The following is a 26,799-nucleotide window of genomic DNA, read 5'->3' as shown; positions in this document are numbered from 1 at the left end:
TTTTTTTTTTTTTTTTTTTTTTTTTTTTTTTTTTTTTGGTTCTTTTTTATAGCTTACTTTGTAACATGACATGATTCAATTAGCATGTCACCTAGACTTGATGTTTTTGAGTCTAATTCTAAATGCACAAAATTCTTTTCAAAACTAGGTCTTGTAGGCGTCGAACTAACCTAAAGTATCTCAATCGATCTAGGGATAACATACTGATCTTCCTCAAGAGCTCACGTCAAGTTTTACACTTCGATGTTGGCTCTTTGCCATTTGGGGTTGTAATATGTTCGCTCATTAAAGCAGTATGTAAGTTGGGTTCATGGGAAAGTTTGTCACCTCAATGTCAGTTTACTCTAGGGATAACAGATTGACACTTCGATGTTGGCTCTTTGCCACTGGGAGTTGTAGTATGTTTGCTCATTAAAGTGGTATGTAAGTTGGGTTTAGAAAGAGGTCTGGTGTACTAGCTTTTATGTACGGATCTAAATAGTCTTTGAACTCTTCTTTAGTAACTCTTTTTTTAATAAATTTCATAATTAAGGAGAATTTACCCTCCTTAAACAATCCGTCACTTAATAAAAGGTTTAAAAACTGAAGAGATGATAATCCAGAATTAAATTAGATACGACCAGAAACGAACCAAACCAATCCCAAGTAATTAATTAATCGTAATTACTTCAGTTAAGAATTCATTAGATTATAAATGGCCAATTATCGCCATTTTCTTAGTGAGGAGAATCTCAAAATTCTCAAAAAACCATGAAGCTTTCATCTCTGGTAATGTTCTATTTTCTTCTGGCTGTTTCTGTATCTGGACGTAATTTCTCGCCGGAACCAGCACTGGAATCTGCCGCCGGTTCATGGGATTTTCTTCTTCTGCCGCCGGACATGGCGGAGCCCCCCGTCGGAGATCCATGGAGGGGACTGGCAGTTTTTGATGTAACTGATTATGGGGCAATTGCTGATGGCAAGACAGAGAACAGCTTGGTAATTATAAACAATTTCTATCTTCTATTTTATTTTTTTAAGAAAAATATTATAACCTTAATATTGAGTAAATTTAGACTAATTTCATTGAAATTTACCTCTGAATATGATTAAATGTGACTTTAGAACTAAATTAGAAAATTACTCATTAATTAACCAATAAATTATACCAAACTAAAGTAATAATAAAGTCAAAATTGAGCATGCAAAATTTTAAATGTAGCCAGAAAGTCAAACAAATTAAAAGAAAAGAGTACTGGTCCTTCAATAAAATGGTCAAACCTAGTTAACAAATATTAAAATTGCAACTAGGTATATATTTTAATTAATAAAAATGAAAATTTTAACGTACTAATTTCATCAAAAATATTTAAAAAAAAAAAAAAATCAAATATTTGTCCATTTAAGAGAAGTAAAAAGGACTATTAATATTGAATTTTTTAAAATTATAAAAACTAAATTTTAATTCTATGTTGCTATAGGCATTCATGGGGGCGTGGGAGGACGCATGTGCTTACAGAGGAAGCTCAACCTTGTTAATACCAGAGGGCAGCTTCTTCCTTGCCCAAGTGTTATTTTCAGGCCCTTGTTTCGGTGATCTCTCTCCCAAAGTCATCATTTTAGGCACTTTGATTGCTCCCACCACCCTCACCGCCGACGTTTGGATCTACTTCAAGTCCCTCCGCCATCTCACCATCACCGGCAACGTCGGATCCGGCATTCTCGACGGCCAGGGTGCTGAAACCTGGTTGTATGGTTTCAACTGCCGCCATCGCTTGAGTTGTGGCATTTTCACCACAGTAAGTATGAACAAGTTAAAAATGAATCAGAGGGTAAATTTAAAAAGTTGAAAATTCACCTTTTTTTTGCGGGATTTTCTATCTGAATTTGCTGTGATCATCTGCTTCAATCCCCCATCAAAGACACCAAAGCTTTAACCATTTTTACCCAGTTCCATGCATTGATGCAAGTTTCCTTTATATGAGCAGTCTTTGAAGCTGAGTGATGTGTCAAATGCGACAGTGAGCAATATTAGCCTTGTGAACAGCAAGGGCTTTCATGTAGCCCTTAATGGGTGCGACAATATTCATCTTTCTGGGTTCAACATTACAGCTCCTTGGAATAGTCAGAACACTGATGGCATTCATATCAGTCAGTCCACCAATATCAACATAACAGCCTCCGACATCAGTGTCGGCGACGACTGTGTTTCCATCGGACCTGGTAGCATCAACGTGTCGGTTTCTAACGTTAGATGTGGTCCTGGTCATGGAATCAGGTATCGTATCGTATCTACCATCATTTCTAGCATCACAATTCAACTTTGCATCTCACTATTAATTGTATATACATCATTTACACATACAATACTATTGAAACATTTAGTAAAAGTAGAAGAGCATTAAAATGGTAATAGTTTTGAATGTGTTTGATATGGAATAATGCAGTGTGGGGAGTCTAGGGAGGTACAGGGAGGAGAAGGATGTGATAGGAATAAGAGTAGAGAATTGCACCATAAAAGACACTCAAAATGGAGTGAGGGTAAAGACATGGCCAGGAGGAGATCACGCAAGCAAAGCTACCAATTTGACATTTCAAAACATTGTGATGTTCAATGTCTCAAATCCCATTATCATTGATCAACAATATTGTCCTAACCATCTTTGTGACATAAAAGAGGTAAATACTTATAATAGAATCCCTGCACTTTCAACTTCTTATTGTCTCATTATAATTTAGTTCCTTCACTTTAAAAATTGTGGTCCTAGTTGTAACCTTTTTGACAAAACATTGACATGACATGTTTATAGGATAAATTTTGGTTGATTTGACTCGATGTGGCGAAGTAGAAATAACTCTGGCACAGATGCATGTTTACAGGATAGAAAGAACTCTTTCCCAAACAAAAATTATTTTCTACCTCAAACTATCATAGTTTTTAGCCAAAAATAATTTACAGTTGAGCTTCGATTTATTCCTTCCCGGAAAAACACTTTTATGTTGATCAATTTCGACAAATCCACACAATGGTAGATTTAAAAAGCTTATGTGCTAAATTTATTCTTCAACAGAAAAGTGTGCTAAATGGTGTTTTTTTTTTTTTTTTTCAGTCATCAGGTGTGAAGCTGAGTAACATCAATATCAAAAACATAAGTGGCACTTACAACTCTGAATTTGCAGTAAATCTGCAATGCAGCTCAGCCGTGCCTTGTGAGAACGTTCAGCTTTCTTACATCAATCTCACTGCCATTGAGCCACCAGAAACTGATGACATTGGCCGCTTCAACTGCAAGGGATCTCTCAATAACTTCTCCATCCTTAATTCAACATTTTAAGTTCATTACTCGATAAACAACAGTGCTTCCATTCATACTATTTGGTTATAGTTTACAAGCCCCCTGGAGTTTAGAATAAGGTTTAACTTCAGTGCATTTGTAACATTTTTCATTTTCTAGAGGTAAATTTTGATATAGATATAGTGTTGTGAGAGGCATTGTATGTTGCAACTAGTGAAAAGGAAAGTTCAACTTGAGCATAGCTCAAGTGGTTGAGACATATACATCCTCAATCAAGAGGTCGAAAGTTTGAAGCTTCACTCTACATGTTTTTACCTAAAAAGAAACTAGTGAAGGAGAATGAAAGTGAATTTCAACATTTTTCGTTGGTTTTTTCTTTCCCTCTTCTCTATATGCCTTTATTTTTATTCACAATTGGTTTACATGCAACCATCAGCCATGTCAAATCAAAACATGAGCGTGAAAGTCTACAAAGTAAAGAGTAGTTCATATTAGTCCACAAAATTTCTTCTATAGAGGTCTCATTTGGTCTTAAAACGAGGAGAAGGTGCATTGCAGCAGGTTCGAGCTGAGGAAGCACTCTCTAGAGAAGGTCTAGAGGAACAAGGAAGGCAGAATGAAGAGACTGCACACTTTTCCTTTTCTCCCGATCTTATTGGTGGAAAGATGTATTACTTGCTTACCAGAGGCCAAATTTGCATTTTTTGTCAGGCAAAAAAGTGGGGGAAGCTTCATTAATCACCTCCAAGAGTCTTCTAATCTAAGCTTCTCCTTTTCTTCTTCATGAAGGTTTCCCCTTTTGCCAAAATATTCTGTGATCTATTCGTTGAGGTTTAAAGAAACCCCGTTGCAGAGCAGCTTTGTTCTCAGAATACTGCATAAAAGTTGGAGGTTGCAATATGCTAGATGGATATCGCCCAGCCGAGAGTCTTGCCAAAATTTTGTTCTTCCATTTCCAACCAAAATGCTAGTAGGATCTACCAAAATGTTACTTCGGATATATTCCACCAAGGACCTCTCCGGCAATTTCCAATTTTCTGTATAGCGAATCTATCAAACTCACCAGTTTCATATATAACCACTTTGGTCCACAATTCAAGCAGCTCATTTGAATACCTCCATCACCTCTTTGAAATGGGCCTAAAGAAATAAAGGTGATTTGAAAAGGTTTCCGAGACCCAAACGTCCATGATCTAATGGCTTAGAAAGGAAGGATAGTTAAAACCAAGATAAGAAATAGGCAATTTTCAGCTTTGTACCATCCCAGCTGAATAGCAGTTAACTCCACTCTTTTGGCCTCAATATTGATTCCACAATCTGATGATCTTTTCCAATTAATTTTCAAACCAGCTGCATCTTCAAAAGCTCTAAGTATAAAAACTAAGTCCTAAATTGCGAAGTCCTTATCCTAACAAAAAAAGAGAAAAAAAGAAATACAATGTCACATCTGCAAATTGATAGTAAATAAGAAATCCCAATCAACTCAGTCAAAGACATTTTCAAGGTCTAGTTCTAAGATACAACCTTTTTTTTTTCTTCCTCTATTGCAAATAGGATCGAAGATTTGTCTTCCTCTAAAAAAAGCATTTTGAGCAGGACAAATAGTCAAAGGACATCAAATCTTTCAAATAGTGCCTTGGAAAGGATCCTATACATTGAAGTGAAAAGGCTAACGGTCAATAATCGTTGTCCATCAGTGAAAAGGCTAATGTTCCCTTGAGACATGAATTGACGTGCCCTTGTCAAAAAGCTTGACCAAGTTAACAAAATCAGATTTTAGTAAACAGAATTTTTTACTCCTGGTGCCTTTTTTGTCCTTCTAATTCTTCTAAAGGTCTTATCAATCACTCTCTTACTCTAAGTATCAGCCTCGAATCAATATTCTTGGTAACGAAGCTCTGAGAATTTTCTTTCTTGTATAATTTTCAGGACACTACAAATTCTTGAGTTCTAAATACATCGAGACCATTCCATAGAGTCTATATTTCTGTCAAGCAAAGATTGGGTTGGATTATCTCTCATTATGGACCATGTGAACATCTCTTGATCCAGAGGAATTTCAAAAAAGTTTCGATTCAGCTATCGATCAATTAAACTTATTCATACCAAGAATGTTTCTTCCTGAGACCATCGAACCTTAACAATAGCCAAATAAGGATCTGATTCCTTTCTTTGCAGTAAGAAGGCACATAAATATGCGATATTCAAGCTTCCTTTCCATCTCCAAATTTAATTAAAGAGTATTCTCCTTAAATAATGAACTTTACTTACTTCCGTGTTCATTCCAAAGGAGCATGGATATGGCAAGCCTCACAGATGTTTGAACACTACTACTAACGCTAATGTTTGGAAGCAACTACTACAGTAAGGCAACCAATTTTCCAATGCAACCAATATTTCACATAACAACTATTTAAGGCAATCAACACTTGGATATTCGTTCATGTTATTATGTTCTTCTAGTTCAAGCAACACTTGAATATTTACCTTCGCCAAAACTTCCTGATAACGAAAAGATATGAGCCTACAACTTGCATCAAGTTCATTCATGTCACTGCATTGCGGAAAGCTCCCATATTATGATTCCGTAACTATAAATATCACATCTATACAAGACATCCAAGTGAATTTCTTTTTGCAAGAAAAAATTTGAGTAAATCATTGATTTTAGTCCAAACAGTAGAGATGTGAAAATCTTACTATTCATGGTAAGCTTCATTTGTTAGCACCTCCGAAGCCATCAACTCAACCAGAATGATAATATCAAAAAAAAAGAGATCGGAATCATCGCACATGAAGTAGCAGGTTCGATTAGGGTTAGGATAGAGAGAAAGAGGGCCGAGAGAGAGACAATCGCTGGTGGAGTACTATCGGAAAACGAAGTCGGAACTCGTAAAGAAGAAAAAATGGCGGAACCAGTATTTATACCGTAAGAACAGGCGATCAAAATGAGTGAAATTACAATTTAGCCATTTTAAGTTCCAAAAATGACAATTTTGGCCTCTTAAATAGTCTTATTTGTAAAGAATTTTAGTTTTTTCAAAATTATTTATACTAAATTCAAATTTAAAATTACAAATTTAAAATTACAAATTTGGTCCTATTATTTTAAAAATGTTATAACTTATTTATGAGAGTTTTATCTCATGAGATTTTATCTATAAATTTTAATTCAAATAAATTTACAATTTATACTAAAATCATTTTATTTAATAGAAATATGGCTAAAAAAATTAAAAGAAAATTTATAAACTAAATATTGACCGGCAGAGAGTCAAAGCCGGCGAAGCTTGAAAGAACCAAAGAGAACTCAGATTCAGGAGAGACATTTTGGAACCCTGCTCTGCGCGTCCCACTCATCCACCCCATTTCTACCCATCTTCCGCCGCGCCTTCCGCCGCCTCCTTTCACCATTGCCGGATCTAGAGGTTGTTCTCCACTGGCTCCGATCTCTTCCGCCTAGGTACGCTTCTAAGAAAGATAGATCCATTTTTTTGAATTCTTAATTTTGATCCATTGTCTGGGCATTTGAATTCCACGAGCCATGAATTCTAATTTCGGAAAGGATTTTGAGTTCGATTTGGGAATCGGATCTTCCCGCTCCAAATCCCTCAACGATCAGAAAAATAAAACCACTTCGTATTCTTCCTACGCTTCCTCTGGTTCTTCGAATTCGTCGACACAGACGAGGCCGGCCTGGAAGCCTAACAATCCGTCGTGGACGCATCAGCCGGCGCCGAATCAGGCGGCGCGACCTAACTTGTCCAATTCGCCCGCTTCCATGGTCGGTGATATATTTGGGAAGAGCTGGGGTTCGACTGCTAATTCAGGCTCCAATTCGGGCATTGGAATTGTTGAAAAGAATCCGAATCTGTTCGGCGATTTGGTCGGTTCGGCCTTGGGATCGGGTAAGAGTAACTCAAATGCTTCATTGAAGAATTTGGCTTCGAATCCGGCATCATCGAGTGCGGCTTTGAATAGGAATTCGTTTTCCATGGGAAATATGAGCAATTCCTTGCCAAAAGCCAGTGGTAATCCGGCTAAAAGCAGTGCAAATGGGAGTTTTGAGAATCTGAACAGTTATAATAGTGGGCGAAGTAATGAGAGCTATACCACCAATATCAGGGCTCCAAATCACAGAGGTCCAAGCATGAGCTCAACCATTGGGAGTGGTAAGACGAGCTCGAGTAAGGATCCCTTTGGTTCTTTAGTTGACTTCGGATCTAAGCCATCAGGGAATCTGAATTCAACGAGTAAGAGCCAAAAGATCAACACAAACGAGGACTCATTTGGGGATTTCCAGAATGCTTCAAATCCAAGCACTACAGCATTTCCTTCGAGCGGATCGAGTGGGAGTGGCGTTGGTTTCAATGGATCAAGTTTTCATTCAGACATAAACATGGGTGATTTTGGAATGCCCTCAATGGATTTTGGCTCCAAAGCTCAAGAGACTGTTCAAACCGCTGCCAGTGATCCACTTGATATGTTGTTTAGCTCATCCAAAGCCTCAGCTGGAGGTGCTCCAATGGCACCCGAAGCAGCTGGACCACCGCAATCCTTTGATGCCGATGGCTGGGGATTCGATTCGGAGTTTGGGGGAGGCAGTCATGATGTGGGTGGTTCAACGACTGAGATTGAAGGACTTCCTCCTCCTCCTGCAGGGGTGACAGCTTCTTTGGCAAAGAACAAGGGAGTTGATGTCTACAAGCAGGGACAATACGCCGATGCTATTAAGTGGCTTTCTTGGGCTGTGATTCTTTTCGAGAAAGCTGGTGATAATGCTGCCACAGTCGAAGTCTTGTCGACACGAGCTTCATGTTACAAAGAAGTTGGGGAGTATAAGAAGGCCGTGGTTGATTGTACAAAGGTAAAACATCCAAATTATATTAGAATTATATACTTGCTAATCCAAATTCTATTAGCCCTATGAACACAATAGGCACCCAAAATTCTAGGTTTAAGTAACATTGACATTAGTTGAGAGGAAGTTTAGACCGGTTCTTTCTTGCAGTTTGGTTCCTAACAATCATAACTCGGTTCTTGTAAAAGGAAAAGAAAAAAAAAATAAAGTAACGACTTTATCTCCGTTGTGTCTCAGTATTCATTGAAGTTGCTACCGTAGTCAATTTTTCACTTCTACTGTGAGATCCCACATCAGTAGGGGAGGAGAACGAAACATTCTTTATAAGGATGTGGAAACCTTTCTCTAGTAGACGCGAAAGAGAAAGTCCGGATAATATCTTCTATCGGTGGGCTTAGGCCGTTAGATCTACCTTGTAGGAGTGTTTTGTTTTTGCTTTGTTAAACTATGCTACCTCTGCCATTCCACCCTTCCCCCAAAGGGGAATAAGAACTGTAACTGTAGGGTACTTATAAAAAGTCATATCCTTCCCTGTGCTGTGTAGGTATTGGATCACGACGATACAAATGTAACCGTTCTCGTTCAACGTGCACTTCTGTATGAAAGCATGGAGAAGTATAAACTTGGAGCTGAAGATCTGAGGGCTGTCCTGAAGATCGATCCGGGTAACAGAGTTGCGAGAAGCACGGTTCACCGGTTGACTAAGTTGGCAAGCTAAAGGTTCGTATTACAATTTTGGCTGTTGTAGTGTCTTGAATATAGGATTACACCAGTTCCCTGCTATCTACATTTGCATTTGCTGATGGAAATGACTTCACTTTCCGATTACTTGGATTGGTTGGTCTTGTATGTGTGCCCCTTTCGATGGTTTCAAGATGCATTACGTATTGTTTGTGACAAAAACCTGTGCTTCAATTGATTGTTCTTGTACGTTGGCCCTTGAAATTTAAACTATTCCATTGCTTTCCATGTCCCTTTTGCTGTCTTCTGGGATTAGGCCACTTAGATTGTGAATAAACCCGAGTTTGATTGTGAGATCCCATGTCGGTTGGAGGGGGAACGAAGCATTCCTTATAAAGGTGTGGATACCTCTCTAGTAGACACATTTTAAAAGTCATGAGACTAACGGCGATTCGTAACGGGTCAAAGTGGACAATAGTTGTTCGTTGTGGGCTTAGGCTATTACAAATGGTATTATAGCCAGACACTCGACAGTGTGCCAGCAAGGATGTTTAGCTTCCAAAGGGGTGGCTTGTGAGACCCCACATCGATTGGAGAGGGGAACGAAGTCATTCCATATAAGGGTGTGGAAACCTCTCTTTAGTAGACGTCCTTTAAAATCGTGAGACTGAAAGCGATACGTAGCAGACTCAAACAAACAATATCTACTAGCAATGACAAGGATGTTTAGCTTCCAAAGGGGTGGATTGTGAGACCCCACATCGATTGGAGAGGGTAACGAAGCATTCCATATAAGGGTGTGGAAACCTCTCTTTAGTAGACGCCCTTTAAAATCGTGAAGCTGAAAGCTATACATAGCAGACTCAAACAAACAATATCTACTAGCAATGACCATCTTGCATAACTTCATTTCCAAAAATATTTGTAAATATATATTTTATTAAAAAAAAAAACTAAAAGTAATATTTTTAAAATCCTTATTTAATTAGTATTTTTGGTTGATTAGTATTAATATATTTAATTATTTATTATAGATAGTGGTTTCCATGTTAAATAAATTAAAATTATATTTCTAATGTCAAGTTTAATTATTATTATTTTTTTAATTTAACTTTAATAAAAGAAACTCTTATTTTATCATATAGTTTACATCAATTTTATATTATATTATAGTAATTAAATTGCATTTTTATTTTAAAAACTTAAGTTAAATTAATAGTTGATTGATTTTAATTCATTTTAAATATTTAAATAAATATTATATAATTCATTTATTATATAGTGTATAAAAATATAAAAATATATCTAGAATTTCAAATAAGGGTTTAAAAAGTCATTTTCAACTTAAGGTATTATTGATTTTAAAACGGATTCTAACAGTAAGGACTAAAAAATTATTTTATAAAAAGTAAAGGAACCTAAAAAGAACATTTTGATGGACCAAAAATAAATAAATGGTCGGTTTTCATGTGTTACCATTAGCTTCTCATGACATAAAATTGTCCGTTGAAGATATGATTTCACTAGAAATGTTACAGAGAGGAAAGACGGCAGAAATTAAGAGTAAAGAGAGAGGTAGCCGGCAGGCGAGTGGGAATGAAGGAGAGAGAAGGCGGGCACAAAATTTGAAGTAAATGAAACGGCCATTGCAAAAAGTAATTAAAGAGATAAACGTAAAACGGAGTATCAAAATGACCAAAAGTACCCTCACACTACCTTCATTTCTTTTGGTACTTGCCTCCCACCATGGGCCACCATCGTCCACGTCCATCGTCATCCACTGTCACTTCATTTCTAGCAACTGTCATTGTCCACCATTGATGAGAACTGAATTCTGTCATTGTTACCTCACCTTTGACGACCCGTACAAATTTAAAGTTATTAGTTCATAATGTTTAATAACCGTTTTTTATAGTAATCATTTTTATTTGAAAAATTAGCGATAAATGAATGGTAGACTCATTTTTAAATGTGTATTAAAAATAAGATAGAGTAAATTAAGAATATTAAGAGAATTTTAACTAATTGAGAAATTAAATCTTTTAAAAATTAAAATTAATTAAATTATTAAAATAATAATAATAATAATAATAATAATAATAATAATAATAATAAAAGGAGTTATAACCGTCGCCTTCTTCCACTATAAATACCCTTCCATTTCACTCTCCACTCCTCATACTCTTCTCGCTGACCGCCCGCCTTTCTCTTTTTCTCTCTCAATTCTCTCTGAAATCTCTCTCTCTCAGTTGGTGAAGATGTGCGGTGGAGCCATGGCCTCCGATTTCGTCCCACCAAAAGCCTCCGGGAAGTCCGTCGTCAACAACCACCTCTGGCCCCAACTCGACACCTTCTCCGACCTGTCCGGCAAAACCGACCCCAACAATCCGGCCAATCGTCTGGAGGTTCAGAGTCGACTCTCTCAAGGTAATAAAAAAACATTAATATAAAAATACAAATGATTAGATGAACATGACTCTCACAATGATACTGTCTACTTTAAACATAAGCTTGCTTAGTTTTGGACTTCCCAAAAGGCCTCGTGCTAATAAAAATAGTATTTCAAGATTATAAATTCAGAATCATTCTCAATTAACGTGGAACTTTTCTTTTCATCTAACACCTTTCCTCGAACAAAGTACGCCTCCTCTTAATCGTGTTCGTCTCCTTTTCTTTTGAAGTCTTGGTCATAACTAAGTTTAGGGCATGATTCTGATACCATGTTAGATGAACACTACTCTCCACAATGGTATGATATTGTCCACTTTAAGCATAAACTTTCGATCACTTTGTTTTAGGCTTTCCCAAAAACTTCATAGAGACAATAGATCATTCTCTAAATTAGCCGAATGAGAACTTTTCTTTTCATCCATCGTTCATAATCTTTCATTAATATTGATCAGTGAAAAGCGAGAAGCCAGAAGAATTTGAAGCAGGGGAAAAGGAGAAGGTGAAGAGAGTTCGCAAAAACCAATACAGAGGAATCCGGCGGCGGCCATGGGGCAAATGGGCCGCCGAGATTCGAGACCCACAGAAGGGCTTCCGTGTTTGGCTTGGAACCTACAACACCGCCGAAGATGCCGCCAGAGCCTACGACCAAGCTGCCATACGAATCAGAGGCAAAAAGGCCAAACTCAACTTCACTCACCCGCCGCCGCCACCGCCGCCACCACAGCCGCCACTTCCATTACAGCCCCAACCCCTCGCCACACCCACGGACGTGGAACTCAAAGACCAAATCTCGCGCTTGGAATCGTTTTTGTGTCTCGACCCAGAACCCACACCAGACCTCTGGTGGGTCGATGAGCTTCTCGCCTATCAAGAACAAAATCGCATACTCTAATCTAAGTTGATCGACTTCTTAGGAAAATCTAAGATAGACCGGAGTCTCTAATGATCACTATTAAAAATTTGACTAAACAGGTTATGTATTATACATGAAAAAGAAATCGAGATTTGGGCAGTACCCTTTGGTCTATATTTTGGTGATAGTATATGGTGTGTTTATGTGTTGTGATCAAACAAAAGTTTAAGGTATTTTGGTTGTGTTTTTGTGAAGTTTAATGTTATGTTATAGTTATAATTGATAATAAAATAATGATCCCTAATAAGAAAAATAAGTTGTTGGGCCATAATATAACTTGGCAGGCCCATTATCTAAGAAAAATAAAATTTAAATTTAATTTATAACGATGAATTTAAACATAATTCAATAATAATTATAAAAATATATAAAATTACTATATATTGATGCATATCTCTATTGGGCTTAAGGGCGTTAAGACTTGAGGATGGAAGCGATCCCACATCGATAAATTGACGGAAGGGAAGGGATGAGGGGCCTATAAATAGGCGTAAGGGCTTGATGAAATGTTTGTCTTACCTGTTAGGGAGTAAATGACTACGGGTCAATGCTCGTTTAGAGATGACTTGTCGTGCGGATTCTACTATTACGAACTCACGGTACATGAGGCGAGTGAGCGCCCACCCTACTAGAATCATTTGGGGAGCTGGGCCCGTCCGTTTCCGGTATGGGGCCCTATCAAATTTCTCCATTTAATCCCTTTTTTTCCTTTCTAATATCATTTGTTGGGTTAGACTTGTAATTTTATTTTATTTATGTTATTTGACTAATATATTCGCATTCGGGTTTCTTGTTATTTGCACACTTTATGATCGATCAAACAAGTTGATTTGACTGAGAACTAGAGAGATTAGTAACATTTTATGATTGATTATGTTCTAATGGAGAGATTAGTAACATTTTATGATTGATTATGTTCTAATGGAGAGATTAGTAACACTACGATCAATCAAACAAGCTAATTCAATTTGCGTCCTCGTTTAAGAAAATTCAACCATTATAATCTAATTAGATAATATCCAAGGTTTTTTTTTCCTCCATATATAAAACAAAGTTATGATAGTCATTTGAGGCTATCGATCAGGAGGAAGGACCTAATTATGGTGGTTTTGGAGAAGCGAGTAGTCAGGATTTGGTTTAGCTGAGGATGGTAATTACTACCTCCCCAAATAGGCACCCTTGGTCTAAGTTTTAACTCCAAAGTCAACACCCATGGTGGATTCATAGGCTGAATATAAGTTTTACGGTAGAAAATCTTTAGATACACAAGTTACATCACCTCACATCACTGCATTTGTTCGGTCAAATTGCCAGAGAGTGATTCGGACAAACATGATTAACCAGACTCTTGCATTAATTTTTGACAATTATTAAACTGTGCGGCTTAAAATAAATGAAGCATGGAAAAGTACAGAGGGAGAGGATGAACGGAGAAGAAAATATGAGATGGTAAAACCTTGGGGGCCATTAGTGTACAAAAAAACAAGAAGAAATTGGGGAAAAAAGAACATTCAATTCATATCAAATTATTACTCCATTATTCAAAACAAACTCCCCCACCCTACACTGATCGATATTGTTAGATAAATGAAACATCAAGACATTTGGGTTTTAATTTCACCTACTCTTTTGCCCTTTCCACCTTTTTATATTTCCAATGGGTATAGATTTGCGGATAAAAAATTGGTGTATGGTTCAGCTGTTCTTATTTGGGTTGAGTTTGGTACCCAACCAAATCATTGCTACCCCTTATGATATGCTCTGCCTACATACCTATAGGCATTTATGCACCACTTTCTCATCATCAAAGACCTCTCATTTCAATTTGGAAGGCAGTTTCTCAAAATTGTTTAGTTCAAGTTAATTATCCTATCACACAATTTTGCCATTAATGTTTTATGTTTTACTTATAAAAAAAAAAAATTAATTAATTCTTTACTTAAAAACAAATTTACACTAATGTTTCATACTTGTCATGGCTCGAATTTCATAAACATAGTTTTTCATATTCATAAATTTAGATGTGATCGAGAGAATATCAAAAACATTAGATGTTGAATTTAAATTCATTTTATTGTAACATATAAGTTTGGGCATTTCTTTGTTAATTTTATTTTGTAACATTTTGATATAAATATAACTGTCAATTTAAATATATATTAATGGATAAACATTTCAATAAATAACATTCAAATGTATTTTACAACTATATAAAATAAATCATTACAATATATAATCGATACTTTCGCTTTCTTTTAAAATAAATTTAAAAAAAAAAGTTAATTGTTATATATTAGAATTTAAGAGTTAAGTCGTTTAGTTACTAATTTTAAATCATGTTGACTTAATGGGAGAGATTAAATTAGATTTAAAATTAAAGAAAATTTAAGATCAAAATAAATTAATAATGAAAATATAATTGATGACGGTTGAGGTGAAACCAAATGCAAGATGAACGGCTGATATAGCATTGCTAAATTCCACGTGTCAAATTTTTGTTGGCTTATTGTTTCGGATTTCTTTCCGAATTACCAAATTACCAAAACCAACTGAACCCACTTTCAAAACACAGAAGAAATCAAATTATTCACTCTGCCTCCTCCCGTTTCCCCGCTCCATCTTCTTCTTCGTCTTCTTCTTCAACCTCCTCCCGTTTCCCCAGCCATCGCCATTCTTAATGGCTTCCGATTCCGGTTTCGATTTCAAATCCCATTTGGCCTCTGAAATCTTCTCCTTCTCCGCTCGTACTGTCTCTTGCGCTCATCGCCATTTTAGCCGCCCTTTCTTCGATTGGTATCGCCTTCTTGGGGTATGGTTCCCCTGTTCTTCTGATTTCATGGATTTTTGTTTGTTTCTTTGTTCTTTAATCGATTTTGATAGGTCGAAGAAGATGCTGGAATCGATTCCATTCGTAGGAGATATCTTAAGCTTGGTGGGATTTCCCTTTTCTTTCTCTTTCCATTGCGATTCTGTTTAGTTTTTGGATTGTTTCGTTTTTGTTCATGAGAATGTGCTTTGGATTTGCAGCTCTCCAACTTCATCCAGACAAAAACCCTCACCCCAAAGCGGAATTTGCCTTCAAGCTTGTCTCTCAGGTTCGATTCGATTCATTTTCTGAAATGTTCTTTGTGATTTTGCTTTTTTTTTTTTTTTTCTTTTGTGATGGATTTTGGATCACTGTTCGTTTGTTTGTTTTGCATTTAATTTCTTTAATCACGAACTACTCGTGATCTTGATGAACTTTAATGCAATATCAATTTAGAGGTTGAGGAATTTGAATGGGTATCTGTAGGGATATGCTTGTTTGAGTGATAATGTGAAGAGAACGGCATTTGATTTGGATAGAATGAAGAATTTCTGCCCTGATTGCAACACAATTCCTTATACAAACTTGACTGCCTTGAATGTATTGGGAAGCTTTAACAAGAACAACAAACATGGAGTCGTCAAGAACATTAAGGAGAGATTGAGAGAAGAATCAAATGTGATTGAGAATTGTTTGCTGAAGAACACCAGCAGATTCCATCACATAAACCACAAAGAATCCCCAATCTTCAACCCTTCTGATTATGTAAGTCAAGGATACCCTCATTTTCGAACCCGAATCCACCCGAAACCGCAGAATTTTCGGTGTTTTCGGTCTGGGAATTCGCTGAAGTATGAACAAGGTAGGGGGCAGTTTGAGTACCCATTGTTTGAGGTTAGATCAGAAAGCTTTCATTTACAGAAACAATCAGCTTTTGTTTATTCAAATGATAGCAAATCCCATTGATTAGAACTCGTTTCTTCTTCTTTGAGCAACTAAATTCATACTTCCACACTGTTTTAGAGTTTTTCAAGTTACAGCAAATTCTTCCCCGCTGTCTTTTGATTAACTTTTGGCCTGTTCTTAAAATGTTTTATGATTAGTTCCAAATCTTATTGAAGTGGGTGAGAACTTTTCTTCCTTTTTTTGGTATTTGGGTTTGTTTTGAAATTTTGTTGTGTTCAAATTTTCAATATTAAAAAATATGAACTTACATTTACATATTTTATCCTGAAAATTATCGATTAAAAATTTCTTTGAAATAATAATGGACATATGAAGAAGTTCTCGTTCATGTTCTGTCTTCCCTTAGTCCCCACAAAAATAAATAAATTTCTTAGAGTATAGGAATTGACATAGGAATTAACATGGGAGGCAGTTCCCGTTCATATCTCGTCTCTCTTCAATCTCCACAAAAATTGACATAAGAGATAATTCTCATAACTATTCTAGACTCGGGTATCATGTGGGCATGTCGCGGATTGAGGCAACTCCCAAGAGTGGGAACTGTCTCTCTTTGAATGAGCTTTGGCTTCATTTGTCCATTCAAATTCAGCCTTCCAATTCCCCACCACACACCCTATTTATAGTTTTATTTATTTATTTATTTTCCCATATATATTTATTTCCACATTCATGATTCTTAGCCTTTTAACTTCAATATTCATACATAAATCAGTCGCTTCTATTTTTATTTGATTTGTCAAATCAAATCTATATCTCTTTTTTTTTAGTTCCTCTCGAATTTGGTTCATCCTAAGCAGAGAGTGAGAGAATAACGGTTAAAAGATGGTTTACTGTTTTATTTATTTATTTATTTTCCCATATATATTTTTTTCCACATTTATGATTCTTAGCCTTTTAACTTCAATATTCATACATAAATCAATCGCTTCTATTTTTATTTGATTTGTCAAATCAGATCTATATCTCTTTTTTTTAGCTCCTCTCGAATTTGGTTCATCCTAAGCAGAGAGTGAGAGAATAACGGTTAAAAGATGGTTTACTGTTCACTGGGAAAATTTTAAAATTTTAAAATATCTCGAAAATACACAAAAAGGTATGTAATTCAAAATATGTTTTAGCCGACTCATGATTTTAGAAAATTTCTCTATAATCTATGGTTTGTACGAGAGTTTGCTGTTCAGAGTGAAAGTTTTAAAATTTCTCGAAAATAGTTCTCGAAAATAGATATGTTTTAAATTGTAAAATGACTAGAACCACGTGATAGATTATTTTTTTAATAAATTAAATTCACACTATATATATATATACAAACAAGAAGAGGGTATGGATAAAGGGTGTCCTTTCCATTATCATGTATTCCTTGTTTTGTAAAAGAAAACTCAAATTAATTAATTGTGGGGGATGATTTCATTTTGCCAATTTAATTTTCATTTAATTAATTTAGATTTTGATAATTTAATTTCGTTACAATATTTTTTTCTCGTACTCACATGCATAAAATGATCGATATAGCAAAAGATTTTGAGTAGGTGAAAGATCATTTAAAAAAAAAAAATTAATAAGATGACTAAATAAAATAAAATAAAAAATTAATGGAATTTGAAATAACGAGCGAGAGAGAGAGCTGAGCGGTAGAGACAGAAAATCAAGTCCCCGAACTTTAAAATTTGTCACCTAATAACGTTGTTAATATATCAATATAATTACGACTAAAATAAGAAAATAAAATAAATATTTGAAAATTTTGATTTATTTTACACAAAAGGCAAGGCATGAATAAAACCAATATTTTGTTCCCTTTCTATTTATGGATTAAGTTGTTTGAAATCTAAAATAAACTCCAATGCTAATATCGACGGTCTCAACTTTTTTAAATTTTTTGAAATATTATAAACATTTAATACCAATTAATATATTTAGTCAAAAATAATAATTATTATTACAAATTAACGGTAAGCGCATCCAAGAAAAAAAAAAAAACAAAAAAAAAAAAACATTATATGACTGTACATGTGCTGACGTGTCTGACTGGTCTGACTCATCAGCCACCCTCCACTGCCAATTTTTTTAAAGTTAAATTAATCTTTCTAATTTTAAAAATAATATTAACACTTTTATTAAAAAAGGTTATCAATTTAAAAAATTTATAGGTGTTTTTTTGAAATGTTTAAATTCTTTTTTAAAGATAATAATAAAATTTTTAAAACCCTTAAAAAAAATTTTAAGAGTATTTTTATTCCAAATTATAAGATTTTTTTTTTTTTTACGGTATCAATTCAGATATTATCTTTTTGGTCTGTTACATATTATCGTCAGCCTCACGGTTTAAAAACATATGAGAGGTTTCCACACCTTATAAGAAATGTTTTGTTTCCCTTTTTAAACTGACGTCGGATCTCACAAGAAGTATTTTGAATTTATAATTATGAATGTTGTGACGGTTTCATTTAATAATTTTGCGATAAAGTGGTTTAAAAAATTATATAATATAATTTATCGAGTTGGAATTTTATCAAACAATTATAACGTATACCAATTTATTTTTGTTTTTTTTTTTATCCGAAAATTGAATTATTTCATGTTCCTTTTATTGAACATATAAAACAAAATAATGAAAAGGATGATACAATCAATGAGTTGGTCACAATATTACATATATATATCAATCATTTTGTCAAAGCATCGTTGATTAATGCAAATATACATATATTTTGATGTAATTATGAAGATTATGCCTTATTATAATTTTAATTTAAAATTAAACGCTACTGATACGATACTATTTCAAAATATAATTATTTTTATTAGAATATTAGACAAAATACCGATATACAGTGATGATTAAAACGCTTGTTTGAATTAAGTTCGAACAAGCTAGGTTTTACCATGATGATTTTTTATTTAATGTTGGTAGTCGTTTTTAAATATTCATAAAAAAAAATGGTATTTTTTCTTGTAACGACCCATACCCAGGATTCTGAATTCAAGCTCGGCATATGATTAGCACGATATTCCCCGGCATCTCATAGCTATGTTACTTACTTCTAACTTCTAAGAGTGAAAACTATTTTTACAGACCAACCCGAATATTTAGGATATATTTTGTCTTTATTCACATATATTATAGAAAAATTTTCAAAAAGTCAGCCAATGTAGAATTGATAACAACAACAAAAAAAAAAAGACAGTGCATCTTGTTAGTATAGATAGTGACTTTTAAGTGTTCTAAACATTTTTTTAAGTCATTTTATTTTTAGGATTGCTCTGGTTCGGATATGGTAGCATTCTCTTACTCGGAATAATTATGGTAAAAAATAAATAAAATAAGAAAAAAACACAGTAATTTAAGGAGGAGGAAGAAGATGTGTTCGTTAGTGTGTTTTGTGTTTTGTATGTTTGTTTGTTGGGTGATGTTGTTCTGTCAACTGATTGATGCCAGGCTGGCATCCCCGCTATCATTGGTCATGGGTCCCATTTCTCCTCTCCTTCTGTCAACCCACATGCCCTTTCATTGCTCCCATCCCATGCACCCTCTCTCACGCACTTCCTATTACCACTCGTCCCGTTTTACTGTTCGAGTCGATAATTTTGATCATAAATTGACGCTCCTTCGTGTGGGATTGTATTGAAAAATTTTGAACATGCATCGACTAATTACTGGGATGGTATTGTAGTTAAGTGTTCTCTATTTTAGACGTGAATTATGTGATTGTTGGGAGTTGTTCCATTGGGATAAGACAATGAAAAAATAGGGTTGGTTTGTTGGGTTATTTGGTTTTTTTTAGCCCTTGTGGATTCAACAAACGTCATCAAATTCTCTCTGTTTTGGGCATTGGAGGCGAAACGCCCAAATTTTAAGTCCAGGAGAAGGAAGACATAGGCATAGGGCAAAACCCTTTTGCTGTGATGGAGGGCCGTTTCAAACAATTTTGTCGGCGATAGACGTTATTAATCATATTCACAAACAGGGTAATTGTCAATTAGTGGCAATTAATGTTGTTGCTAATCAAAATTTCCCCTTTCTTTTGTTTTTGATTTTATTCTCCCAAGCAAGAACAAGGCAGATTTTCTTCACCCGTTTCCTTCTTTTCCTTCTTTTTAGTTTTGGGGTGGATTTGGTTGTTTCTCTCTCTCTCTCTCTCTCTCGGCTGTCGTTTTTACAGCGTATATTGCCCTCGTTTCCTTCCTTTCCCTACAATTTCCTTATGTAAGTTCTTGATTTTGGTTGTGCATTTATATCATTTGCCTCACTTTCCCTTTCGATTCCTCCGTTTGTTTATGTTCTTCCGGTTTCAGCTCCCCTTTGCCTCGCCGTGTTTGCTGCTGGTTTGCCCCTTCTTCATCTCGATTTCTCTTCATTTTGGTCATTGTCGTTCCTGGCTTTGACCAATGAGGATGCTAGTAAGTACGTTTCTTTTATCTGGGTTTTCTTTGTTTTTTTGTTTTACGAATCATTTTATGTCGATTTCTGAAGAACCCCTTTTGTTCTTACCCTTGTTTTTCAATGTCTTTCACCATCTGTTTCATGTCTGTGTTCTTTACAGATGGTCCAGAAACCCTTTTTGACTTTTCCTGATTTGTATCCCTTTCCTTGATGATGTTGATTTTCTCGCAGGTTTTGATTTCCAGATTTGATGTTCTTCTGAATTCCTCTTTGATCTGTTCTTCATCTTGTCGGATTAGTTCTTTTCTTGCGATTTTGGGCGATTTGTTATCTGGGTTTCCACCATTGTTGTCTTTTTAAGCTTCTTTTGTTTCATTCTTTAGGTGGCATTGCTGCTGTTGCTACAATTGAGCAATGCTGCGAAGATTATTGGTGATGAGCTCTCCGGACAGTGCAATTCTAAGCCCATATTAGATCCAAGGCCACACAGTGTGTCTATCTTGGAGTTTGGGGCTGTTGGTGATGGCAAAACTCTCAACACCATTGCCTTCCAAAACGCCATTTTCTATCTCAAATCCTTCGCTGATAAGGGTGGAGCTCAGCTTTATGTTCCACCGGGAAAATGGCTCACTGGAAGCATTAATCTCACTAGCCACCTTACCCTTTTTCTGGAAAAAGGTGCTACCATTCTTGCCTCTCAGGTATGTTCTTATTCTTGGATGAACATAGTGTTTGATTTTAGGCATTTGTTTTGTGATTATCGATCGTATCTTAAACACAGGACCCGTCCCATTGGGAACTTGTCAATCCGTTACCTTCGTATGGTAGAGGTGTTGAAGTTCCAGGGAAACGATACCGGAGCTTGATAAATGGTTACAATTTACACGATGTTGTAATAACAGGTTTGTTATTTGTTCGACACGCTTGATTTAGAATCTAGTTTGTGCGTATGCGATTCACTCGTATGAACATGTGTTATTGTCTTGATTTTCGATGTGCTAGGTGATGATGGTGTCATTGATGGTCAGGGTTTGGTTTGGTGGGATTGGTTCACTTCTCATTCCTTAAACTATAGCCGTCCTCACCTCGTGGAATTTGAGGATTCGGAATATGTAGTCGTTTCGAACCTTAGTTTCTTGAATACTCCTGCTTATAATATCCATCCAGTTTACTGCAGGTATGTCGTAACGTAGCTACTAGAATTCAGTTTCTTCTGCCTTTGTTTGTTCGGTTCACGTTGTTCGTATTTGTGAGCGAATCTGTATTGAAACATAAGTGTTTCATGTGCAGTAATGTCTATGTTTTCAACATCTCTGTCTCTGCACCTTCTGAATCTCCCTACACTGTTGGAATAGTCCCAGGTTTGAAATGCTTTCTCAGCTTCCTCATTGTCATTTGTTCGACTATTAGTGTGGGCTCCTCTGGCCGAATGGCTCGAGCACCATTGAAGAATATCTCCTTTAATCGATCTCTCGCTCTCTCTCTGTCTCTCACGCACACACACCACGTAGTGCTTAGTAGAAGATGCCATCGAGAAAGATATCAAGGGCAGTTTGCTGAATGTCGTTAGCTCGTTTAAGGAAAACAAGTTCTTATGATTCGGGTTTGAGTCTGGAAAAGATGACTCGTTAGACAGCATCATGATTAGAATGATTTATTAGAATGATGATCAAACCCGGACTTAAAATCTAGAAGTACGATGCGATTCATTCATTTTTGCTTGTAATTAATAAGGCGACGACGCCTTTTCTAAATAAAATTTGATTGGTGCTTTCAGATTCTTCTGATCATGTATGCATAGAGGGCTGCAACATTGCCACGGGATATGACGCCATCGTCTTGAAGAGCGGCTGGGATCAGTATGGTATAGCCTATGGTAGACCATCTAAAAACATACACATCAGAAACGTCCACCTTCAGTCGTCTTCAGGTTCGTCCATTGCCTTTGGTAGCGAGATGTCTGGTGGGATATCTAATGTTCTTGTCGAGCACGTGCACTTGTACAACTCGTCTACTGGCATTGAATTCAGAACTACCAAGGGAAGAGGAGGTTACATTAAAGGAATAGTTATATCAGACGTTGAAATGGAAAACATATCCACGGGATTCAGTGCCTCGGGTCATTTCGGGTCACATCCAGACGACGAGTTCGATCCTAACGCACTTCCAATCGTGCAGGACATAACGTTGCAGAATGTTCGAGGCACAAACATTAAAATTGCTGGAAACTTCACTGGGCTACAGGAATCTCCCTTCACTTCAATCTATTTATCCAACATTACCTTTTCAATGAATTCATCTTCTTCCACTTCTTGGATCTGTTCAGATGTTTCTGGGTACTCGGAATCCGTTATCCCGGCGCCCTGTTCTGACCTCGATACTCGATATTCAATTTCTTCATTAGCAGCGAATTCAGCTGGAAAAGCTGCTGTTTTATGAAGCCTTTGCCATCCAAGGTACAACAATATATATATTTTCAACCCTTGTCTTCTCCAAGTCAAGCAAGATTCTTTCAAATAAAAACCACATGTCTAGATTACTTGTTTTCTTCATTCTCTTAGAATTGCGTTCGTTCGTTCGTTCATGTTTCGGTCTGCAGATTTATTTGTACAGTTCGATTTCTTCATTCACGTGTAAGGAAATTTTTGGTAGTGATTTTTACAGGTCTTTCGGTTTCGTTTGTGTTGCGTTTTCTTTTAAAATTATTCCCTTCACCCTCTCCCCCCCCTCAAGAGCTTGGTGCTTTGTAAGTTCACTGTAAATTGTTCATTTGTTGTGAAGAGCTGAAAGGATAAAACTCTTGTTGATGTGAAAAGCAATTCATGTGAAGCCAAGTGATTGGAATAAAGGGATCTTGGTGACACTTTGCTGCTTGTTAAGTGAATTAAGCTCGGTGTTTTTTTGTCATGACATTTTCCACATGTCGATTTCTTATTGGTTTGTCTCTTACTGATGTTTGAATGTACACTGTCTTTCATTGTTCTTCAGATGTTCTTCCCTGGATTAAAATATTTTGAATTTTTCAGACATTATTCACATGGTCGATTGTGTTTTACCATTGCTTGTTCTAAATTTAGTATTGGAATCTGTCACATGCTGCTGCTGTGTAATTGACTAGATCTCATCTTGTCCTTTTTATGTTTTTTATTGGTGTAACGTGGTCGTATGAATAAACTTTGAGATCCCACGTCGGTTGGAGATTGGAACAAAACATTGCTTATTAGGGTGTGGAAGCCTTTTCCTAACAAACGCGTTTTAAAAACCGATAATATCTACTAGTGGTGGACTTCCAGACACCAAACAGTGTGCCAGCGAGGACGCTGGGCTCCCAAGGGGTGGATCGTGAGATCCCTCATCGGTTGGAGAGGGGAACAAAACATTGCTCATAAAGGTGTAGAAACCTCTCCCTAACAAACGCGTTTTAAAAACTTTCAAGGGAAACTTGAAAGGGTTAGCCCAAAATAGATAATATCTGCTAGCGGTGGATTTGGGCTATTACAAATAGTATCAGGGCCAGACACCAAAAAGTGTGCCGGCGAGGACGCTGGGCTCCCAAGGGGAGGGATCGAGATCCCTCATCAGTTGGAGAGAGGAACGAAACATTGTTCATAAAGATGTGGAAACCTCTCCCTAACAAACGTGTTTTAGCTCAAAAAAGATAATATCTGCACGGAGTGGATTTGGGCTATTACAAATTGTATTAGAATCAGACATCGAGCGGTGTTCCAGCTAGGACGTTGGTCCCGAAGAGGGGTGGATTGTGAGATTCATTCTCTCGGGTTGGGTGTTATATATCGGTAAATATTAAAAGCTATAAAAATCATTGTTTCTGTAAACATCTGTCAGCCATTGAAGCCATAAAAATCTTTACAACTTTACAAGATTCCCTACGTCGCCTTTACAAGAATGTTCTTTACCTGGTTTATCATATCAACCCATCATCAAAAAGATAGAATTTTAGGATCAGATTCTCCCACCACTCCCACGTTTGGAATCTTGTTCGTGTTCTTCTCTTGCGTGTTCATCAAAAACTCGTCCTTCATTAAATCACTTCCCCTTCAATTTACTTTACATTAGATTACAAGCGTTTGGATTCTCGTCGCTGAATATTGATGTGATGTTCCCGTTGTTGTTGCTGCTTATGCCTGTGTTGTTATAGTCGTCGTTGTAACGGTCCATTCTCGGGCTATAATGGTTGGAGGATGACTGCTGTGGTATGTATTCGTAGGCGTATGGGGAGGGTTTGTGGGTTGTCAATGGTCGGATGTACTCTGTTACGTAGGGTGATGGTTGGTATGTGTTGTAGCTGTGTATCACTGTCATTGGATGCGTCGATGTCGACCCGTGAATTGTTCTTGGGATATTGTGGTGGTAGTTGTGGCTTGAGGTGCGTCCATGGCCTTGTTCGGATTGGTGGTGTTGGATTACATGGCCATGGGTGTGTTCAGTTGGGTGGTGGTGGATTACGTGGCCGTGGCTATGCTCGGGTGGCTGTTGGTTGATAACGTGGCCGTGATCAGGTGGTTGATGATGGCTTACTACATGGCTATGCTCAGGTTGATGTTGGTGAACCACGTACCCGTTCATGGGTGACTGTTGATGGCCTACATGACCATGTTCTGGTAGTTGATGAACCACGTGGCTATTCTCAGGTTGATGCGAGACAACCTGGCCAGGCTCTGGTCCTAGGTGGTGGACAACACCGGGTTCCAAGGAACTCTGGTGGACGACATGGCCGTGTTCCGATGGCTGGTTATGAGTAACATGAACCTGTCCGACCTCATGTGATCCAAGAGGCTGTGTTGCTTGTACGGTAGCATTGGTCAAATCAAACTGTTGGCCCGAATGAGCTTCGTGGACGGTCGTCTGGCCAGGTGCTATCTCAACATGTGAATGTCCAGGTAGCCCATCGACCATCGCCACGTCATGCGACGGAGGAGGAGCTTCTGCTTCGCCACCAGAAGGCAGTGGATTATCAGGGAGTTGAGTAGAAGCTAGTGGATCTGCCTGTTCAGACTCGGAACAAATGGTAGCTATCTTCCTAGTTTTCTTAATGGCTTTCATGATTCTGTCTGGATCAGCCCATCCAACGATTGTCAACTTCTGTTGGGGGAAGTCTATGTAGATATCGTAAATGCCTGTAACAGGCCAAGAAATCGATGAAGAGAAGACACAAACATTTGAAAAACAAAAAACATAAAGAATCCCGGTTCATTTAGCTCACCATTGATTCCATACAACGCCTTCTTGATCTTCTGAACACACCCATTACAGTCCATTCGGACCTTTATCTCAAGAATCTTCGGTTTCTGCAGAAGAACAAAAATGAATGAAATGATGATAGTTCATAAGAAGAACAAGAACAAGAACAAGAACACGAACACGAACACGAACATGAAGAATACCTCGAGCTCGGGAATCATGTGGGAGAGGAAAGGGGAAAGAACACAAAGAGAGGGATTATTGAGAGCAGCAAAGAAGAAGAGGGGATGGGAATATTTAAAAGGGGGGAAAACAAAAGGGTGTGGGACATGCAAGGAATCCAAGACCGACCATTTTGGAAAGAATATTATCAACCAGGAAACCAATGACGAGGGTTTTACGGACTCCAGCTGAGTTCATTCAAAGATGCGGCCTAATCCACGGACATGGTTGTAGCTCGTTTTTAAAATGATACTGACATGACAAACCATGAATATAGGGCTATACGAGCCATTCAGACTATCAATATGTTTGCAACGATACTAGAAATTTTTTCCATCTACACGACCGTCCTCTTTGCTGCACCACTGTCACATGTCATCTATCACAATTGCACTCTTTTTGACATTAAGACAACAATTATCAATGAGCAAGTCAGTAGTTTGGTCGGACGTATGGTCGAGTCTCGAGCCATGTTTTTAGAGAAAATATACTAGAAAACGTGGGCGTGAAAAATTGTTGAAAGTAAGTATTGTGAAAGTTAATTGCATTGAAAACATGTAGGCAAAAGCGATTACAATACTTGATCGGGGCAAGTTCGATGACTACTTGGTTCCCTGTAGTACATTTTGAGACGATTCAGGTCTAACAGGAGTAGACATGATTTGCAATAAAAAATAGCTAGTAAAAAGGGTTTGACGTGTCAGGGCATGTAGCTATGGGCAACACGTTCTGGGCAAGTATAATCTGACACTACCCATGCACTAATTGTTAACTGGTTTATGAAATATGTCCTAACACGATGTATAATTAACGAACTCACATTGATTATCAATAATTACAACAATAAATCAACTATAATCCTATTGAATCATTAATTAACTTGTATAATATATGGATTTGACATCAAATCAAATAGGGCAAAAGACATTTTTGTCCTTGAAGTTTAGTAGGTATTAATTGGGTTCATAAAAGCCCATATTTGAGGCATTGATTGGGTCGGAAACGCGGCCCATTAAAGCCCATTAAAGCCAATAAAGC

The 26,799-nt window shown here is 36.8% G+C and overlaps 6 protein-coding genes and 1 long non-coding RNA gene across 16 annotated transcripts; 5 read left to right on the top strand and 2 right to left on the bottom strand.

Moving 5' to 3' along the window:
* Window positions 1–587: 587 nt before the first annotated feature.
* On the bottom strand, window positions 588–6,155 carry LOC111446797. Of its 4 annotated transcripts, none has more exons than XR_002711151.1 (6): window positions 5,976–6,155; window positions 5,763–5,881; window positions 3,144–3,296; window positions 1,838–2,283; window positions 1,497–1,753; window positions 588–952 (listed from the first exon to the last, which is right to left on the bottom strand). It is a non-coding gene; the product is annotated as an uncharacterized LOC111446797 (long non-coding RNA). The 4 variants fall into 4 exon arrangements; XR_002711153.1 differs by having other exon boundaries at window positions 3,144–3,265; XR_002711149.1 differs by having other exon boundaries at window positions 5,763–5,829.
* LOC111446788 (exopolygalacturonase-like) lies at window positions 1,467–3,373 on the top strand. Its single transcript, XM_023085744.1, has 4 exons — window positions 1,467–1,778; window positions 1,968–2,257; window positions 2,427–2,658; window positions 3,090–3,373. The coding sequence occupies exons 1-4, from the start codon at window positions 1,467–1,469 to the stop codon at window positions 3,312–3,314; spliced, it is 1,059 nt and encodes a 352-aa protein (XP_022941512.1). The 3' UTR covers window positions 3,315–3,373.
* Window positions 6,156–6,535: 380 nt separating the features above from the next.
* Window positions 6,536–9,109, top strand: LOC111446762 (jacalin-related lectin 5-like). The gene is made up of 2 exons (XM_023085709.1): window positions 6,536–8,142; window positions 8,681–9,109. Exons 1-2 carry the CDS (start codon window positions 6,820–6,822, stop codon window positions 8,852–8,854), a joined length of 1,497 nt encoding a protein of 498 aa, XP_022941477.1. The 5' UTR covers window positions 6,536–6,819; the 3' UTR covers window positions 8,855–9,109.
* Window positions 9,110–11,009: 1,900 nt separating this feature from the next.
* Window positions 11,010–12,381, top strand: LOC111449726 (ethylene-responsive transcription factor RAP2-3-like). Of its 2 annotated transcripts, none has more exons than XM_023089749.1 (2): window positions 11,010–11,244; window positions 11,721–12,381. In XM_023089749.1, the coding sequence occupies exons 1-2, from the start codon at window positions 11,076–11,078 to the stop codon at window positions 12,158–12,160; spliced, it is 609 nt and encodes a 202-aa protein (XP_022945517.1). In that variant the 5' UTR covers window positions 11,010–11,075; the 3' UTR covers window positions 12,161–12,381. The 2 variants fall into 2 exon arrangements, with proteins under 2 accessions (XP_022945517.1, XP_022945525.1); XM_023089757.1 differs by having other exon boundaries at window positions 11,010–11,246; window positions 11,729–12,381.
* Window positions 12,382–14,474: 2,093 nt separating this feature from the next.
* On the top strand, window positions 14,475–16,095 carry LOC111429786 (dnaJ homolog subfamily C member 12-like). Of its 2 annotated transcripts, XM_023065833.1 has the most exons (5): window positions 14,475–14,990; window positions 15,062–15,113; window positions 15,209–15,276; window positions 15,474–15,919; window positions 16,005–16,095. In XM_023065833.1, the coding sequence occupies exons 1-5, from the start codon at window positions 14,859–14,861 to the stop codon at window positions 16,054–16,056; spliced, it is 750 nt and encodes a 249-aa protein (XP_022921601.1). In that variant the 5' UTR covers window positions 14,475–14,858; the 3' UTR covers window positions 16,057–16,095. The 2 variants fall into 2 exon arrangements, with proteins under 2 accessions (XP_022921601.1, XP_022921687.1); XM_023065919.1 differs by lacking the exon at window positions 16,005–16,095 and having other exon boundaries at window positions 14,477–14,990; window positions 15,474–15,999.
* Window positions 16,096–19,760: 3,665 nt separating this feature from the next.
* LOC111445517 (probable polygalacturonase) lies at window positions 19,761–26,097 on the top strand. Of its 5 annotated transcripts, XM_023083974.1 has the most exons (9): window positions 19,761–20,160; window positions 20,250–20,354; window positions 20,498–20,568; window positions 20,721–21,038; window positions 21,119–21,239; window positions 21,340–21,514; window positions 21,628–21,698; window positions 22,115–22,793; window positions 24,566–26,097. In XM_023083974.1, the coding sequence occupies exons 3-8, from the start codon at window positions 20,548–20,550 to the stop codon at window positions 22,774–22,776; spliced, it is 1,368 nt and encodes a 455-aa protein (XP_022939742.1). In that variant the 5' UTR covers window positions 19,761–20,160; window positions 20,250–20,354; window positions 20,498–20,547; the 3' UTR covers window positions 22,777–22,793; window positions 24,566–26,097. The 5 variants fall into 5 exon arrangements, with proteins under 5 accessions (XP_022939742.1, XP_022939716.1, XP_022939725.1 ...); XM_023083948.1 differs by lacking the exon at window positions 24,566–26,097 and having other exon boundaries at window positions 19,763–20,160; window positions 22,115–23,286; XM_023083957.1 differs by lacking the exon at window positions 24,566–26,097 and having other exon boundaries at window positions 19,763–20,160; window positions 20,250–20,358; window positions 22,115–23,286.
* On the bottom strand, window positions 24,130–25,797 carry LOC111445545 (heavy metal-associated isoprenylated plant protein 35-like). Its single transcript, XM_023083994.1, has 3 exons — window positions 25,743–25,797; window positions 25,562–25,646; window positions 24,130–25,475 (listed from the first exon to the last, which is right to left on the bottom strand). The coding sequence occupies exons 1-3, from the start codon at window positions 25,758–25,760 to the stop codon at window positions 24,406–24,408; spliced, it is 1,173 nt and encodes a 390-aa protein (XP_022939762.1). The 5' UTR covers window positions 25,761–25,797; the 3' UTR covers window positions 24,130–24,405.
* Window positions 26,098–26,799: the final 702 nt, after the last annotated feature.

This window comes from Cucurbita moschata, unplaced genomic scaffold (assembly GCF_002738365.1).
Source record: "Cucurbita moschata cultivar Rifu unplaced genomic scaffold, Cmos_1.0 Cmo_Scf00001, whole genome shotgun sequence".
Taxonomy (NCBI): domain Eukaryota; kingdom Viridiplantae; phylum Streptophyta; class Magnoliopsida; order Cucurbitales; family Cucurbitaceae; genus Cucurbita; species Cucurbita moschata.
Note: the sequence above shows the minus strand (reverse complement) of the source record. Positions and strands in the feature narration are given on the sequence as shown.

What these genes read in the sequence shown, in the direction of transcription:
- LOC111446762 (XM_023085709.1), top strand. Translation starts at nt 6,820, where the DNA reads ATGAATTCTAATTTCGGAAAGGATTTTGAGTTCGATTTGGGAATCGGA. An exon ending in CCGTGGTTGATTGTACAAAG is followed by an intron (nt 8,143 to 8,680) that starts GTAAAACATCCA and finishes TGTGCTGTGTAG; the next exon opens with GTATTGGATCACGACGATAC.
- LOC111429786 (XM_023065833.1), top strand. Translation starts at nt 14,859, where the DNA reads ATGGCTTCCGATTCCGGTTTCGATTTCAAATCCCATTTGGCCTCTGAA. An exon ending in ATTGGTATCGCCTTCTTGGG is followed by an intron (nt 14,991 to 15,061) that starts GTATGGTTCCCC and finishes CGATTTTGATAG; the next exon opens with GTCGAAGAAGATGCTGGAAT. An exon ending in TAGGAGATATCTTAAGCTTG is followed by an intron (nt 15,114 to 15,208) that starts GTGGGATTTCCC and finishes TTGGATTTGCAG; the next exon opens with CTCTCCAACTTCATCCAGAC.
- LOC111445545 (XM_023083994.1), bottom strand. An exon ending in GGCGTTGTATGGAATCAATG is followed by an intron (nt 25,476 to 25,561) that starts GTGAGCTAAATG and finishes GGCCTGTTACAG; the next exon opens with GCATTTACGATATCTACATA.
- LOC111445517 (XM_023083974.1), top strand. Translation starts at nt 20,548, where the DNA reads ATGATGTTGATTTTCTCGCAG. An exon ending in CTACCATTCTTGCCTCTCAG is followed by an intron (nt 21,039 to 21,118) that starts GTATGTTCTTAT and finishes TCTTAAACACAG; the next exon opens with GACCCGTCCCATTGGGAACT. An exon ending in ACACGATGTTGTAATAACAG is followed by an intron (nt 21,240 to 21,339) that starts GTTTGTTATTTG and finishes TCGATGTGCTAG; the next exon opens with GTGATGATGGTGTCATTGAT.
- LOC111449726 (XM_023089749.1), top strand. Translation starts at nt 11,076, where the DNA reads ATGTGCGGTGGAGCCATGGCCTCCGATTTCGTCCCACCAAAAGCCTCC. An exon ending in TCAGAGTCGACTCTCTCAAG is followed by an intron (nt 11,245 to 11,720) that starts GTAATAAAAAAA and finishes AATATTGATCAG; the next exon opens with TGAAAAGCGAGAAGCCAGAA.
- LOC111446788 (XM_023085744.1), top strand. Translation starts at nt 1,467, where the DNA reads ATGGGGGCGTGGGAGGACGCATGTGCTTACAGAGGAAGCTCAACCTTG. An exon ending in GTTGTGGCATTTTCACCACA is followed by an intron (nt 1,779 to 1,967) that starts GTAAGTATGAAC and finishes TTATATGAGCAG; the next exon opens with TCTTTGAAGCTGAGTGATGT. An exon ending in ATCTTTGTGACATAAAAGAG is followed by an intron (nt 2,659 to 3,089) that starts GTAAATACTTAT and finishes TTTTTTTTTCAG; the next exon opens with TCATCAGGTGTGAAGCTGAG.